At 42.2% G+C, this 18,374-nt stretch overlaps 1 protein-coding gene across 2 annotated transcripts in view; it reads right to left on the bottom strand.

Annotated features, from left to right (window-relative positions):
* The window catches only part of PTPRG (protein tyrosine phosphatase receptor type G), a 525,693-nt gene that overhangs the window by 7,651 nt on the left and 499,668 nt on the right, over positions 1-18,374 (bottom strand). For both annotated transcript variants that reach the window (XM_066596617.1, XM_066596618.1), the window contains 3 exons: positions 10,511-10,657; positions 9,898-10,040; positions 1,090-1,225 (listed from right to left, as the gene is read on the bottom strand). In XM_066596617.1, the coding sequence (XP_066452714.1) occupies positions 1,090-1,225; positions 9,898-10,040; positions 10,511-10,657 (426 nt within the window). The remainder of the gene's footprint in view (positions 1-1,089; positions 1,226-9,897; positions 10,041-10,510; positions 10,658-18,374) is intronic.

Genomic DNA, 18,374 nt, shown 5'->3' with positions numbered 1-18,374 from the left:
ATTATTGCTCAAAATTTGCTCAAAAGCCGTCTTTTGAGTGATAATCATTGTGTCAGTTTTCTGCTGAACGACTGTTTTTAGTTCTGCTTAAAAATCATCGTTCAGCAGAACAGCTGATAAGACACTCGTTGTGCTCTGACCGGAGAGAGCCGATTACAGCTGATAACATTGTTACTACTTGGTACTACCGCGTTTCCTTGAAAATAAGCCCTACCCTGATTTTGGGAGAGAATTGAAATATAAGCCCTCCCCTGAAAATAAGCCCTAGCTAAACTACATATGGGGGGGGGGGAATGAAAACATAAATACTCACCTAGTCCACAGCATCCGAGTCTCTCATGCTGGTTTCCGGCACTGCCGCAGGCTGCAGTGTCCTCTGCGCTGATATATCACTTTCTTTCTGCTGACGGGGCTTTGAATATTCCTGACATCACTGATTGGCTGTGATTCATTCATCGAGCGCCAGTTCTGATTGGCTGGCGCTCAATCCAAATACAGCACTCGCTTTGCTGGAGGCGGGGTATTCAAAGACCCGTCACCAGAAAGAAAGCGATACGTCAGTGCAGAGGACACGGCAGCCTGCTGCAGCGCCGAAGACCAGCGCGAGGGGCTCAGACACTGTGGACTAGGTGAGTATAAGCCCCCTCCCCACCCCCCATGAAAATTAAGACACTGCCTCTTTTGGGGCAAACATTAATATAAAACCGTGTCTTATTTTCAGGGAAACACGGTAATAAGATTAGTACCAAGTAGTAGTTTATGCAAAGTTATCGCTGAAAAGCCATCTTTTGAGCGATTATCTTTGCAGTGTAAATGCACCCTAACATAGTGGTACCAATTGGTGTTATTTGTTTGGGTGAGCAGTGGAAGGGGTCTGGGGCACAGCTACAGAGGATGTGGAGGTAGCAGTTGTACTGCAATAGTAGAGACAGCCCATGGACAAGACTGGTGCTGCTTGGGTAAGAGGGGAGAAAGATTCTTTTTTTTTTTCTAATCTTAGGGCACCCATGGATATGTTTAGTAAAAAAAATAAAATAAAATTGTTCACTCTTTACATTAAATATATTATGAAACCCAAAAGGCACTTACAATATCTGTGAATACACCAGGTCTCATTAGGTTTATCATCTTGGCCACCTGGTAAACATCGACTGCATTTTCATTCTCTAACTGTTGGGACAAAGTGGCGAGTGCGCAGAGTGTTCCAGCTGAAACGGCGCCAAACCTGCAAAAACAATGACCACTTTAATGTACGAAGTGTGGCTGGTTGCATACAAGTTGACTGCCATCGGGAGATCTCCTAGAAGAGCGGATTGGGTATGCCGAAATACAACATAGTTTTGTCACCAAAACCTATGGCCATATTTAGATTGGCTTATATACACTTAACAACATACAATGAAAATCTACAGTCAGTATATATTATAGAGAATGGTCCATTACTGTTATTGTATCAACCTTCAAGTCATACAGATATATATTACTGTAGCCATAGACTCCATAAAGTCTACTGCTCTGATGTCCCACCAATCTCATACAGGATCAAATGCAGCATGGAACAGAATCCAACAGAAAAATCAGATCAGATGCCGTATTATAAACTATTCTGCCTCGTAGCATTGCTTCGATTAGGGTATTGCTCTGTGGTAGGGTGTCCTATGAACATTGTTAGAAGCCCCATTGGGGGGGGGGGGGTATATGAAAGGTCTGATGCTCTAGAGTTGAGAACTTATGAATTAAAGTGCTTCAAATGGTTCCTGATCAGATGAAATAACACAAAAAGAAAATCGTTGGCAATTCCTGATGCATTGACAAGTATTTTATCACTATGGGAATCCCAACATCATGAACTGTTGGGGGTACTTGAGGATTCGAGTTGAGAAACACTGAATTTTGGCAGCTGGAAAACTTGCACCTACGAAAAAGCCAACTGAACAGAGAATTATAGAGAAAGCAGCTTCCCTGATATAACACTTTGTTTCCGAGACCATGTAGCTTGTGCAATTATACCTTCTATATCTATGTAAAACACCTTTAGGCTGGGATCAAAAGAGCGGATTACAATTGTATAATCCGCGGCAAAATGCGGACATTGCATGGCATGTACTTTCACTTTTCTGTCCCATTCGTGGATACGAATTGCATATTGTGTGTGGAGGAAAAAAAAATCACAACATGCTCTATTTTGCTGCAGAAACCGCGTAGACAGTCTCCATTGAAGTCAATGGAGGCTGTCCAACCCGTAGCCCATACTCAATTAACACTGCACATGGGCTGCGGGTACCCGGCTCATTGCTAAGTGAAGTTTCGGGAAAAAAACATTGAAAGAAAAAAAAACTAAACTGTACTGCGTATGACCAACGGCATAACTCCTGTGTGAGCCCGGCTTTAAAGGGATTATCCCACCAGAGGAAGCTGCATCTAGCTAAACATTTCAGCTACTACAGAGGAAACGTACAATTAAATGGTGACCATTTAATTTAACTGCCTCCATGTAATAATGCATGGATAAGCTGGGTTCAATAGAGGGGGTTCCATGTGGGAGCATCACCCATCTATGAAGGCCATCTGCCTTAAGAGGGCACACTGACAGGAACAATATTCATGAGCTAGTCTCTTTAATATGCTTTAACTCTCATACTGAAATTCTTCCAACATATTCAAAGTCTCCCGTCAGTAGCAAATATTCAGCTTAATTAAACATAAGAGAGTTGAATATTGGAGCTGCAGCCTGAACATCTTATTCTGTCACCAGAGTCTGATTATCCAATTAGTTCAGTCCTATAGGAACGTCCATGTCTCATTATTGACCCTGACTTGGTTATGCTATCTGTGTTCTTTTCTTGCATTTCATTTGTATCTGTTGTCACGTTTCATATGGAGAAATCCGCTAATGAAAAGTAACATGTGGTTAATGAGATCAAGGATGCTTTAAACGTGGCTTTGTCCAGGCTGTTAACAAATGGTTCTCCAAAAGAGACTCCGAGACATCATTGCAAGGGGACTACGACGAATGAGTTCGTCTGCCAGGATACAGGAAGAGGTCATAACCACTCCACAGCGAATTTTGTGTCAGACCTAAAAGGAACTATCCAAAAATTCAAGTTCTATTTTCTTAAAATGACCACAAGAAAAATGAAAGCGGCCATACACACTGCATGTATACTAGACGAACATAAAGACTTTGGCAAGTCCAGCCAATCATGTAATGTGTATGGGAGCCTCCCAACTCTCCCTCAATATCAAATGTTGGGAGCCATAAGGATTACAGTGTTGGATTTCAACTGACCAATCCTTTTGTTCTCGTGGAGATAAGCCACTGTCAGATTTGTCTGGGAGAAGCAGTCTCCCCCTCTACGTGCATTCATGCATGCTCAGCTGACACATGGCGAGCAGGGCTAAATAGTTGTTGGCAAGAACAAGTATTCGGCCACCAGCCATCTACTGTGTGAGATAAGCCTTAGGCCTCATTCTGATGGCCATAAAGCAGCAGCAAGTCCTCAAACCCACGCGGCTTGAGATAATTGAACTTCGATCACTTGATAACCCTACAATGATGGGGAGGTCCAGGTCTTGTGGCCACAATACTATCAGAAGAAAGAAGAGTAAAGGCCCATTTATACAGAGCAATGATTGCTCATAAATCGCTAAAAGGCGATCATTTGAGTGATAATCGTTGCGTCTAAACACTCGGCCATCGTGCACTGCTAGCCGATTGTTAAATTGAGGTCAACCTAAAAATCGTTGTGCGGTCTTATCAGGACCGCACGCTGACTTCTCCACGGGTAGTACTGATAGCATTGTTCACCATCAAAGAACAAAGGAGCTGAAAGCAGATAAGAGCCCTCCAGCTATTACCTGCATTCAGCTAAAGGCTTCATTTGCACGCTCATAAGCTATTAAGTAGCTGAGTAGATCCTTAATAGTTTATGCAAAATGATCACTCAAAGCTGTCACTCCAACTGTAGTTTGAGCGATCATCGCTCCGTGTAAATGGGCCTTTAGTTACAGTATATTAAAAAATCCAACTGTTGCTAAATAATTGACAATCATCTACAGTTCCACAGTAGCTGGAGACTAGCAAGATAAATTGTTGAGGACTGTGAGTGCAAGAGTTTTATTTGCTAGCAGTGCCAGATTATAGCATTGGCGAAGTCACCTCAAATTAAAGGGGTTGTCCCGTGAAATCAAGTGGGGTTAAGCACTTCTGTATGGCCATATTAATGCACTTTGTAATATACATCGTGCATTAAATATTGGCCTTACAGACGTTATACACTTACCCCCTCCGGTGCTGGTGTCCCCGTCTCCATGGCGCCGACCAAAGCCGCCCTCTCCCTGGATTAGACGCGCTTGCGCTGTGCGGCCCGAGCAAGCCAGAGCGGCCCCTTCAGCGCAAGTGTGTCTAATCCAGGGAGAAGGCGGCTTCGGTCGGCGCCATGGAGACGGGGACACCAGCACCGGAGGGGGTAAGTGTATAACTTCTGTATGGCCAATATTTAATGCACGATGTATATTACAAAGTGCATTAATATGGCCATACAGAAGTGCTTAACCCCACTTGCTATCGCGGGACAACCCCTTTAAGGGCTCATGTCCATGGGCGTTTATTCACCACATATTATGCGAGCACGGCACGGGCGCCTCATGCACGGCGGATGGAGTCAATTATCTTTCATTGATCCATGCACATGTGCATGTAGACACTGAGTGTGGATCTACATGAGAAATAGAACGCAGCATGCTCTATTCCTCTACGTTACCACACAGCGTGAGCCCTATACTTCTATATAGGCAGCATATGCAAATGCTGTTCATACACAATACATTGCATATAGGCGACAAGTTCATACGCAAAACCGCTCTGAAATAGAGCAGGGAATAAGAAGAAAAAAAAAGTAACACTGCGCTTGACCGCGCGTGTGATATGCGGGGTTGCACAGTACACTCGTAGCCACATGCAGTCTCTACCGGCAGACCTGGCATTTACAAACACTGCAGGGACAACCGCAGCGTTTTACGGCTATAGCCGTAGACCTTAGGCCATAGAATACAGTAGCACCACGGCTATAGAAACATAAACTAATGACAGTATTACATGGGTGCAACACATCTTCAATCCCAGTTTACAGGACTAGCAATGCATTTTATTTTCAATTAAAAATACTAAAGTTTGTAACTTTTAGTTGGAAAAAGTTTAACCGCAGTTAATGACTTTAATACACTGAAGACGACTTCTCCTTAGAAAACGGATGAGTCCTGCTCAGGCTACACAAGATTCACATTTGTCCAAGTTACAAACATGACATTTGCATGGAAATGGCCCAAATAATTTTTAAGTATGAGATGCCTGCAATCTGGCAACATATGGTGGAAGGCTAATGACTTGCAAATTTTTTCCAAGAAGAATCTGATAACCTCAAACTACAAACAAATTAAGGCACAAATCATCAAATTAATACAGCTGCTTCTTGGCATTTCAGGATTCATATTTCTGAAAGTAATTTGTGGATGTAATTATTCCCGGGTTTTTAAATTGTAAATTTATAGCAATTTTTACTTCAAAAAGAAGGGAGGTAAAAAAAAAACCTCATTTTCAGCTACATTTCCTTTAGTGATAATTAGAAAAAGGACTGTGCTTAATGGCCATCGTGGACGAAAGACAGTTGCAATTGATGATAAATATGCCAAGAAGGCCATTTTCTGATAAGTTACACAATTAATATGGATGATGATAAAAAAAATGGAAAATAATATGTATAAAAATGAGCTCTTGGTAAAATTAAATTAACTTTTTTTTTTAAACACATTGTAAGTTCCTGATTAACATTAAGACACAACTTTAATTAAAATTAAATAAAGTATAATGTGTATTTCAGAATTAGGATATTGTTCCTAATTACCCTTTTTCCATCTGGTACCAATATATATATATATGTTCTCCTTGCGAATAAATATCTATTAGCTACAGTAGAGTAACGAGGAGGACAAGAAGCTCACTTTGTAGGCTTCAATCAGCCTTCCAAATGATGTAAAGACTAGGCGTTTTTAATCAACCTATCCCTTCAACGGAAGGCTCTGACACATACCGCTGTAGAGGTATACGGTAGTGTGCCGCCCTATTGTAAAACGCTAATTATGGAAAAGTGCAGTTGACTACACTATCCTATGCAATTAAACAAAAATGCAGATAGATAAGGCCCACTCTTCTGGCATCCAATAGGGCCCAATGGATATCTTCAATGACTGCTCCAGTAGCTATGTCACACCATGTGTCAAATGTACAATGCACCATAAAATACAAACACCGAGTTAGGCAAAAAAGTCCCAGATTGTATCCCTATAAAATATAATGTAAATATAACAAGATACACCCAGGGATCAAAAGCTAAAGACACATAATGTTGCCTACACATGGCAGTGTTGGGAATGTCTCACGTTCTGTGGCTGGTAGTCACCCCTACATTAGAACGACAGCCATCAAAAGAATCACTAAGTGTAGTCCCATTACACTAAGGTTTCAAAGTGCATGTTCCTGCTGCAGACACGTAACCTTGCTGGTAAATGCAACCACAACAAACGGCACTTTTAAACACTACATGTATAGCCCCCGCCATGTGTCACCAGTGAACTGGCACTTAGCCCTTTGACGTTGGGGTGAATACCAACCACAGAAGGTGAGGCATTCTGGTGGGTCTATCTTGTTATATTTTATAGGGCTTCAATCAGGTATTTTTTTGTCTAGTTGGGCATGTCGCTTCTCGTTCATATGACCCCGGGTTTCCGAGGGTCTTTTCTGTCTTTTTGTTTGTTAAATGTACAATGTAGACACAGAGCAGACATAGCCTTCCTGTGTCCTGTCAGCCACATCCAAACCAAGACGACTAAGGGCCCTCTTTCATGGAAAGATTATCATTCAAAAAATCGTTGGATCGTGTGGATTTGAACAATAATCAGTGTAAACATGGCCAATGATTGAAGAATGAAAGAAGTCAACCCTAAAGGAATTTTACCTGTACAATATTTGCACCATCAAATGGTTAGGAACAGGGTTGGCCTTTGGGGAGGGGGTGGGGGTGTGACCTAGGCAACTGCACACAGCGCATCAGTGGACTGGAAGGAAGGCAGTGCCACCAGGTTCGGATTAGCAATTCACAGATTCCCAAAGGTCCACGCTGCTATCTGAGCTCTGTGGGCCACCAGCTGAATTTGCAGTTAATTTGGTCTGCGTCTTAAAGGTGCAGATACAATTAACAATAGCAGCGCCAGTGCAGAAAGGCCAGGGACCCCCTGCACCACTGCCTGGCGTCTTCTATGTGATGTATATGATATAATTGCATTATCTACATTATTCCACAGGATGCCGACTGGAAGAAGACAAGCTGAGGACAGAATGTGCCATGGGATCATGGGGCAAGGTAGTACGTTTTTTATTTTAACATAAGGGGACATTATGGCCATTTATTATTACAGGGGAGAGTATGGCTTTTACTAAAGGGGACAGTATGGCTATTACTATAGGAGCAGCATGGCAATTTTATTACTACAGGAGGACAATATGGCTATTTATTACTACAGGAGGACAATATGGCTATTTATTACTACAGGAGGACATTAGGGCCATTTCTACAGGGGAACAGTACGGCTTCTTATTTGCAACAAGAGCACAGTGTGTATCATTATTACAGGGGAACAGTGTGGCTTGCTGTTCATTACTCGGGGGGGGGGGGGGGCAGTGAGTTGCATGGTTATACAGTATTTAGGGGAAGCCATATGTAGCACCATTAAGAGTTTATCCTAATAGGGATTAAGGATTTGAGAAAGCAAAGAGCCAAATATATCTGTGTGGCAATCTCTGAAGAGACAAGTTGTGTCCAAGAGAAGCTATAATGTTGGTCTGGGTTGAATGAAGAAGAAAAGGACAACACTAAATACAGATGATGTCACGTGTGAGTCACATGTCAGAATGTCAGTGTTTACGAGTCTTCCACTGGCTTCCTTTGATTAGTTCTGTAGTCACTGTACAGTCTGTGGACATACAAACTTAACTAGCAGGGTCAACTTGACTTTACAGTTTATCCCTTTTTTTATCTGGTGCTGCATTTATGTACTGAGCTTGGTTCTGGGGCTGTACTTATGTTATCTTCTTCATATGGCTTGTGCTGTGAATGCTGCAGATTTCCCCAACAGAATCGGCTGTGAGAATTCCGCTGCATTGACACTGTGTGAAGCGGCTATAAGAGCCTATTCACACAGGCATATGGAAGTTGCTTCCGGGATTCTTGAGTACAACTTGCATCGGACAGCACACAGACACGTCAGTGGGCTGCCTGAATTAGCACAGACAGAGAACAATGCACGTCTAATTCTAGTCTTTGATTTTTTTTTTTGATTTTTTTTTTTACACAGGCCATTGGTTCGTGTAAATAAATGCCAATCTGAACAGAGTAATTGGCTATAATGCGCCCTTGTGCTAGCCATAAAATACATGGACAGAGATAGTAAATATACATGTGTGAATGGCCCTAAGAGTGTGTTTACACGTAGTGGATTTTCCACAGCAGAAAAATCTGCAGTAAATCCCCACTAAGAATTTGTTTTAAAATGTGCACCTTTTGGTGAAACAGATTTCACCTTGTCATTTGTGGATCCACACCAAAATGTGTGTCAAAGTCTACACAATACGGTGCAGATTTTGCTACAGATTCGCTGTGGATTTTCCCCTCTACAGAAAACCAACCATGAGTGAACATGTGTGAACATACCCTAAGACCTCCTTCACGCGGGCGACAGTCACGCGATTTTCTTGTGATATGACAATGCTACAAATCGCATGTATGTGAAGCCCATGATTTCCAATGGGTTCCTTCACATTTGCAACATTTTGTAGCATGCTACATAGCGAGTCAAAAACCTTGTACGTTTCGCAATATTCATGCGACGTGCGAGGTTTTGTAGCCCATGTTTTCCTATGGAGCCTTCGTCTTTGTTGCATTGCACAAAAACACTATTTTCATGTGGTGTGATGCAACTTTAACAGTAGGAAATTCTACTGTCAAAGCCCTAAACTAAGCCCTAGCTGCAGGAAAAAATAAAAAAACACATACATCACCTAAGAGGCGCTGTCCACTCCGCCACGTCTTCTTTCCGGTTCCTGGCAGCTGTCTTCAGCATCTACTTTGGCCGGGGATTAGAAAATCCCTGCCTCCAGGAAGCGCTGTGTCTGATTGGCTGAGGGCCAATGAATGGCTGTGATTGGTTCATCGAGAGCTGGCTCTGATTGGCTGAGCATCACAGCACTCAGCCAAAGGCACTTCCTGAAGGTGGGGATTTGCCAATCCCCGGCCAGAAGAGATGCTGAAGACTAGTGGCGGGGATCGGGAAGAAGATGCAACAGAGCTGACAGCGCTTCTTAGGTGATGTATTCAAATTTTTTTTTCTGCAGGTAGGGCTTATTCTCGGGGTAGACCTTGCATTTCAAGCCCCCCTCCCCTGAAAATCTTTGCACGTGGTGCTATGTAATCACGCAAATTTGTAGCACCACAAAATCGCGGTATTGCCACAAGAAAGCGCAGCGATATCACGTGTGAAGGAAGCCCAAAGGTGGCCTATTGCTCGTGGGCCAAAGTTTTGCGCTGTTCTCCATGCTAAAATTTGCCAGCCAGTCCCTGTGCAGCGCTGGGCTTGACTGGTAGAGCTGCAACTCACGTCTGTTGTCTAAAGTGACATCCCGACGCTGTTTCACCTAGCGTGTCTTACTATAATGAGTAAAGGTAGAGGAGGAAAAGTTAAAAAAAAATTTTTGCACAGGGCGCCATCTAACCTAAAGCCTGTCCTGGTTAGGAATACCCCAAGAATACATAAGTAGCAACTGCAAGCCCCAAGGTTGATACTTACTCATCGTGCACAATGGTAGGTCCATCTCGTGTTAGAGCTTCTTCTTTTATCACATTGATAAGTTCGAAAGCACTGCTTATTGGAGCATCTGGGTTTGGCCATTTTGGGCACTGAAAATGACGAACCTCCAAAACATAATCATCCTGGAAGAAAATAAAGGCACTGAAGCACTGAATACCATTCCTTATCTTACATATTTCCATAAACCAGGAGCACCAGAAATACTTCTTTAATATACCGGGAGCATGTGATGGTCCATACCACTTTTTAATTTTCCCCTCATGGTTACCCCATAAAATTGGAGCTAATATGAGCCCATAGTAGACTATGGGCACTCTGTTATGGTTCCCCATAGTCTGATATGGGCCTATATTGGACCGATGCAGGTTGAATTTTATGGACCTTATCTCTTTTTTTCAACTAGGTCATATGAATGTATACAACTTTGATCTGTAATACAGCCAAGTGATTGAGGAATTAGAAGGAGAGAGTAACCAGTGATCCTTTTCTAGGCTGTTCTTTGTGGTTAACTACATCAATGCCACAATTCATAAACGGAGATTTCTCTAGTTCTTAAGAAATGTATCCTGACATAATGCAACTATTTGTTTACCTGTGTGGCTTCAAGGATAAAATCGTGGATGATAATTTGCTCCTCATTAGAGAGACAGAGCCGGTCTTTGCTAATCAGGGTCACAGTAAAGGCCTCACAGTTCATAGATTCTTCGCGACTTGGCCAATAGACAAACTCATCCTCCGTCTGAAAAGAAAAAGTAGAAAATAACCAAACTGAATGTATAAGTTGCACAGCTGGCGCCTAAGCTACACTTTCATACAAATCTGAAGTAATAGCCACAACATTATAATGTCTGGAGTGAGCAGAGAAGCAAAGATTCACTTAACATCTGAAATGTCCCGGTCTTGGCAATTACAAATTTTTTCTCTTTTCTCCTAGAAAAGGAAAAAAAACTTATTTTCTTGCTACGGCAAACTCCCCTCCTTCAAATTAGCTGCTGAGTATCAGAAACGAGCTGCATTATTCATTAGGCGTGGAAAACAAGATCACACTCCTTGACCGATGACATTAAAAAGTACATCTGACAGATGTTCTATTTCCAAGCAATTTAGTGTTCATTAAATACATTTAAGAAACACAAGACAGAGTTAACCCATCACACTGAGGGGATGGGAGCAGAGAAATCTCTTTAATTTACTAAGGGAAAGGAAAAAAAACATGCAGACTGTTTTCATGGTTTAAAAAATAAAAATATAGAATTACATGGTGTTCCTCGGAGATTCCTGGACGAAAATATCAGGGTTCAACACAGTGAATGCCTATTACCATTCCTAACCATAAAAACAGTAGTCAACTCGAGAAAGTCTTTAAAGTAATGCATAAACCCGAGCAGCTCAGAAGGGGTAGCGTTTTGTTTTTTTTTTGGAAATAGGTTGTGGACCATTTAATAGAAACAATGGGGGTCTTGGTCAACTGGTTGAAGGTCCAATGTCTTTCATACATGGCTTTGTGCCACACCACTTCTGGAACAGGATTCTAAGGCATGTGTTTAAGTAGTAGTTACTTCCATCCTCATAGCCAAAGTCCACCACTTCAATAACAACTTCTGCTCTGTTACATCGGTATCTAACTCTTTGGACTTACATAGTTTGTGCAGAATTGTAATAGTGTAGGATTACATGCACTCAAGGGCATAGCTAAAAAGGTATGCAGAGCTAGCAGTCACAACTGGGACTTAAGGGGTTCCAAAGACCCCTCTGCCACATAAAAAGACATGAATATAATAAAGTAGTAGGAGGGACCCAGTTATGGATCTTGATTATGGATTTGGGGTCCAGCAGCTTTAACACAACCATCAGCTTTGGGACAAAATTCTGTCCTTGGACCAGGGGGGCATATTACTTGTTGTAGTTCTTCTCTACTAGCCCTCTGATCCACCAGTTGGTTCCTGTTTTCAACTGTCCAAGATGGCTGGTGCAATTTTTTAGACTACCTAATCCGCACAATGCATTGCTGGTGTTAAACTACCAATGCACTATATCTGCTCTCTAATTAGCAATATTTCCGATATAATTGGGGACACGGTACAAAACAAATCTTGGATGTCTATAGAAAGCATGACGACAGACTAATTCCAGTATAAATGTGCCATCTTTGTTATGGATTCATTAAAGGAACGAATAAGTGTTTCAAATCATGCCTATCTCGAAATGCATTAGATTTAAAAAGGAACCATCAAGAAGAGATTGCCTTTAAACTGGGATTACGGTAATTACCTCTTCACCTACAGGACCAAGCGGCTGGAGGTGATCAGCCCTTTAAGCTTGAGGATTATACTGTGCTATATAGTATGTCTTGTTACTTTGTGAATGTTATCACTTTATTAGTGAGAACAAACATTTAGACAGAATAAGTATTCTGTGCCACAAATGAACCTTTTGTGAAAATGGGGTTTATTTGGTCTTCAAGGATTACACATAAACCTACAGCAGAGTTCTGGTCCCAGGTGCTCAGAAGAGGGCTTTTTGTATTTCACAACCTGGGAGTATTTAATCAGCATCAGTGATTTTTACCTCCTTCACGGGATTATCCGGCCGCTGTAAGAGCAGGAATTGCTGTGTTGAGTTAATCTAGAACAATCGTCCAAGTGATTTCACATTAATGTCGGTAATGTTGTCTCCCCATATTCCTATTAAAAGGTCATCTGCTCGTACTTTAAGCAAGACTCCATTGAACACCTATTACACGCACTTAATTGCGGTTCATGACTAGAAGACACTTGTAATGCTCACTGTGGGGCACTAAGAACATTTTATGCAGGGTTTAATTTCGGTTAAATAGACCTACACGAGGAAAGTGCCTTTGTGATATTTTGCAGTTTACGCATCTCCAGCTAACACCTGGAATTCACTCGAAGAGTTTTTTAAGGAATTAAAAAATAATTCAATAAAAGTTTAAGGAATGCTGTATGATGCTGCCATCGGGGGCTGTGTGCTCTATTTAAAGGGATCCTATATTATACAACCCTGAGTAAACCTTAAAGGGGTTGTCTCGCACCGAAACGTTTTTTTTTTTTTCAATAGGCCCCCCCGTTCGGCGCGAGACAAACCCAAGGGATGGGTTAAAAAAACCCATATATATTACTTACCCGAATCCCCGCTCTGCGACGACTTCTTTCTTCCTTCTCCAAGATGGCCGCAGGGATCTTCACCCACGATGCACCGCGGGTCTTTTCCCATGGTGCACCGTGGGCTCTGTGCGGTCCATTGCCGATTCCAGCCTCCTGATTGGCTGGAATCGGCACACGTGACGGGGCGGAGCTACGATGACGACGCGGGACCAGCTCTCCGGCACGAGCGGCCCCATTCACCAGGCAGAAGACCGGACTGCGCAAGCGCGTCTAAAAACGCCAGAAGACAGCGAATTTAGACGGATCCATGGCGACGGGGACGCTAGCAACGGAGCAGGTAAGTGAATAACTTCTGTATGGCTCATAATTAATGCACGATGTATATTACAAAGTGCATTAATATGGCTATACAGAAGTGTATGACCCCACTTGCTGCCGCGAGACAACCCCTTTAAGTGGCATTCCACACCAGCGTTTTTGCTTTCCGCATAGCTGTTCCATCGTAGGAGCAGCTAAATGGAAAGAAAATGTTTAGTTTATCTGCCATAAAAGTGCATTAAAGCCTATGACCTTCTGTTTCAATCCGTTTGTCAATTTTCCATCTCCATTCCATTTTTTTACACTGGAACAAAAGTACAGACTGCTAGGCTTTTGTCTCCAGTTAAAAAAAACTGAACAGAAGCTGATCTTTTTTTTACGTTGTAGTCCATGAATGACGAAAACGAAAAAAAAAAAATCCATTTTCATCCATTTTTCTTTCCGCACAGGACAGAAGACAATGAAGATTACCAAGCCCAAAACAGATTTGTTTCATGGATCTGCCAAAGAACAGGAAAAAACGCTTTCTGCTCTTTTCCATTTTGCTTCCATTTTGAATATTTTCGTTTTTTGTAAGGCAGGATCTGCCAAAAAAGACGCTACTGTGAACTTGGCCTTGACCTTCCAATATGTTCTAAATAGCAGTCGCCCATAGGTATCTCTCCCAACTCCCTCAAACACATGCATCATCAGCTCGCCCAGAGCATGCATGTCCATGGCCAGGACAATTCAGGCCAGGCAAAGCCAACCAAGATAGCAACTGCAGTCCAGACCTCAAGGTATCTATAGTCCACAGCTCAAGGTCTAAAATCTTACTTCTAAAGCAGAAGGTATGAAGAACCCAACGAGAATGGATGGAGACATCACCAACCACCTCAAAAACGTCTAAAAAGTCTAAAAAGAAACGTCTAAAAAGAAAAATCCAATACAGGACAAAATCAAGTATATTGGAGCTCTGATTATGGCCCTGTGGACTGACCGTGTCCAGGTGAATATCCACCTGGATTCTTTACACAAGAGGAACAGGAACGAGTGCTCTGCGCAAGCGCATGTATTGTCAATCGATTTCATGGTTACAAGGCTAGCTCAATCCTTGGGCTGATGGTTGACATGTTTCTCAGCCAAGCTGTGTATGTGGAGCCAGAGATCTGCAATTGACATGTCTCTTGACCTATTAGTACATGTTAGTGTAGGGATTTGTGATTGACATGTCTCCCGGCCTATGGGTGTATGTTGGGGGATTACTGATACACTGCATCTACTCCCTGTTGGCCATTTTGGGTGGTATAAACACAGCGGGCACTGCTTTTCAAGTAATTAAGTTACATTATCAGGACCAGTTATTCGTTAAGTCACCCGAGGAAGCCACATTTCAGGTGGGTGAAACGTGTGGGAGCCTTTCTCCAGGACTTTTGGTGTGTGATTTGAAGCTGCTTTTGTCTGATGCCACTGTGTGGACTTGACAGCCTGCCTTCAGACAGGTCATGACTATTTATTCAGGCAGAAATGGTAAAACCTGCAGCTTATGCTGTGCTCATGCATCATGGAATTGATGTAAAAGTGAAACCAAAACGTTTCACCATCAAGATGGTAGCAGATAGGCATCAGACAGAGGGCTGCACTGCATGAAAGCAGCTGCAATACACATTGGGGCCTCCAGAGTGTGACAGGCAATCAGGTGAGGGGGCAGGGGTAGAAAAATGTGTTTATGCTGAAGTGGCCCTTTAATATATTTCTGTATTAATAAATATTTTACATGCTCAACTCAAAAGGAAAAAACTTGCCCAGATATGGGGCTTCACTTTAAATCAACTGCTGTGATAGATTTTTCAGAAAGTTTTGGACACTTACGTAGTCATGCTGGAGTCAAGCTGGACATAGCCTGCTGGCTCCACCTTAAGTCATGTCAAAGGTTGTAGTACATAATTAACCTGCATATACAGTACAACTGCAGGGAGCAGAACACTATGTCAAATTAAAGCCCTTCTTTCAGGCTCATCCAAATAGATCTACTTTTATTAGGTGTCAATTAAAGCGGATGGTAATAACTGCAACTATAACAATGCAGTCTGCAAGTGGGATCCTATGAACAGAACCAGTTACTTGACCAACTTCGCCCATGAAAAAGTACTTCTCAAGACAAAAAAAAAGGAGGAAAGGGTGCAAAAGACCAAAAATAGGCCCAACCCCTATGCTGGAAAATGCCACCTAACCCCACAACTTCTCTCCAACCTAGCATCCAGAGTGCACTGTGCTTCTACAGTAAGGCGCAGATGAACAAATTCATACATAAGTCACCGTATTGTGAAGCGTTTAGATTCTGAACACGAGGCTTCTACGTATGTCCATCACTATTATTCATTTTCTTTGTTCTAGAGAAACATTTGGTTTCTGAGGTTTTTGCTGCCTGTGGTAAAATGAGATTTTATTGCTTTAAAATTGTGCTTAAATTCTTTATCCAAGAAAAATGATTTTACCTTCTTCCTGCGGAGGAACGACAAGTGTTCTCCTCCGGTCATAAAAAATACACCTTGAAATGTGCATGTTTTCAAGCTTTCACAACAGGAGACCATATGGATAAATTAAAGCTCTGAATCCGGAAAATTGTCATGTTCTGCCGATTAAGCCTCCTGTGTGGAGATATTCCGAGGAAGAAGCTTCTGAGATGATCAGTCTTTAGAACTATTGTCTTGGGCCTTTGTATTGTACAATGTGGCTGGTGTCAGAAATTCTGAACGAGGTGTTGAAGTCACACCACTTCGGCTCAAGCTTTCCGTTTGGTGGGCCAACTGCCATTTTTAACCTTGGCTTAATAGTAATCGTATAAGCGCCTCACCTGCCCATGGGTTGAGCTTGGCTGCATTAAAGCAAATTAGGCTGAGCCACAATACCATGTAGTACCATGCTGAGGCCACTGATTGGCTGCAGGATGTACCGGACATCACCGTTGCAGGAAAGGCGGAAGATTTAACTGGTGTTTATGTACTTTGTTAAAAATCACAAAATTCTACTTTAATCAGATTTTTCTAAAATTAATGGCACAGTTGTGAAAGAGTGGTAAAAGTTTTTGATCATCGATTTACTGAAAACGCTGTTTGTGGAATTTCCAGTCTCAAGTTCTCAATGGAAATGTTTTATTTTATTAAAAAGAAACCCTTCGTTTAATTTTAGGTTTGAATAGGAGTATATATATTTTTTTAAAGATGTCAGCAAACATGTAATTTAACCCCTTGTGGTTTATGGACATTAAAAACATAATTACTATGCAATGCCAGCCCCATTTAGAAATGTTTTTGTCTCTTGCTTGCCATTACACATGGAACTTGGCCATCAGTGGAAGCCTGGGGCTCTGGTGAATGAGCCAGGATCCATTAGGATGTTGGCTCACTTTGTCCTGGGTATAGCTAATGCACACATGATACTAGTATGCAAGTCACAGAGGTAACTCCTGTGACATCAGTGCACACAGGGGGGTAAATATAGGCTTTAATATTTTTTCCATTTCTCAATTGCAATAGAATTTAGCAAAGTGTTAGGAATTATCTGTTTAGGCATGGAATGATCCAATATACCATGAAGGGTAAGGATCAACTGGATGACCACTCAGTCTTCAGGTCATGGCTTTGTTATATGGACAATGGAAGACTCCTGCAAACATCCAGTACGGTGTAAAGTTTTAGGCAGGTGTAGAAAAACTGCTGCAAAGTCAAAATCTTTTTCAAAAATTTGAAGGTGTCTGGCTCCAAATTTATTCTGCAACAGGACAACGACTGCCATTTGTTTTCCGCGTGCAAATGCACGTGGACCAATCGCGTCCGTCTGCATAGGATTGCGTATTGTAATGCAATCTTATGCAGGCGGGCAGGGGCGGAAATTCTGCGGGAAATCCCGTCCCTGAATTTCCGCCCATGTGCAGGGGGCCATAGACAACTAAGACACGTGGCCCCTCATGTCATGCGCTAGCAACACCACTGGTTGAAACAATATTGCTGCTTTCAATAACATTTTCTCCTAAAACAAAAAAACACAGCGAGTACAGCTTCAAGATGTCCCCTGGTTAAATACCGTAATTGGCCATCACATATTGTGTGTGACAATCAAAGCTGTCACAGCTATGACAGGTGTCACATAAGCTTTCCCTCGCTGCACACCTAGGTAGATTTGCCTCTCAGGACAGCTGTGTGACAACCACTAATAGCGCTCTAATGATGATCACCCAAGTTTCCTAGAAAGAGATAAACCTATGAAAAACAGATGAATAGAATTTTTACCAATTAAAGTTGGAGTTTTCAAAGAAATTTTCAAAAACAGTCCAGGTCTTCTTTGGCTGCTGCAAGGTTGCAGCGGTCGGCTCCCAGTTTGAGCTCTATCATTCAGTTTTCCATGCAATTTTTCTATTTTTCTGCTGCCCTACTGTTTGCAATCCACTTACAGGTGGGATGGGTGGGGGCCATTCTTAAGCAGCTATTCTGCCAGTACTATACTGGATGGGACTCTCTCCCATGCTGTCTTGCACAAGCCTGCTCAAATCAGCTGCAAGGCAGCATCTGAAGGTCGACCCTTCTGTTGCATTTAGCTGCGCCCCATGTCTCTCTTACTACTGAAGCCAAATGCCTAACAACAGGCAGTGGATTACAAAGGTGTTGGAAGGGAGACCCCTAGTGCCAGCCACTTTATACTTGATTTTCAGTGGTAAAGTAAAAAAATTAATGCAAGTATACTACAAGATTGATGATACACACATAGGCTGTGAGGTGAGCAGAAGTTGTGTGTAAAGTTCGTGTCCATTTAAGACGATACACCAAGTCATCATATTTCCTAGCAATTTCTTGATAGGGAAGGGGGGGGGGGGGAATACTTTTTTATCTTTTATAATTTTAAAGGATTTGTCTCATGACTGGTAACAATATTGTTGGCAAATCACTAGTGTCCAATAGGGGGTATCCAACTGCCGTGACTCCTGCTAGTCACCAGAACAAATTAGTGACTGAATTAGTAAAGCACATTGCCGAT

The sequence above is a fragment of the Eleutherodactylus coqui genome, chromosome 3 (genome assembly GCF_035609145.1).
Source record: "Eleutherodactylus coqui strain aEleCoq1 chromosome 3, aEleCoq1.hap1, whole genome shotgun sequence".
NCBI classification, from domain to species: domain Eukaryota; kingdom Metazoa; phylum Chordata; class Amphibia; order Anura; family Eleutherodactylidae; genus Eleutherodactylus; species Eleutherodactylus coqui.
This window is presented reverse-complemented; position numbering and strand designations above follow the sequence as displayed.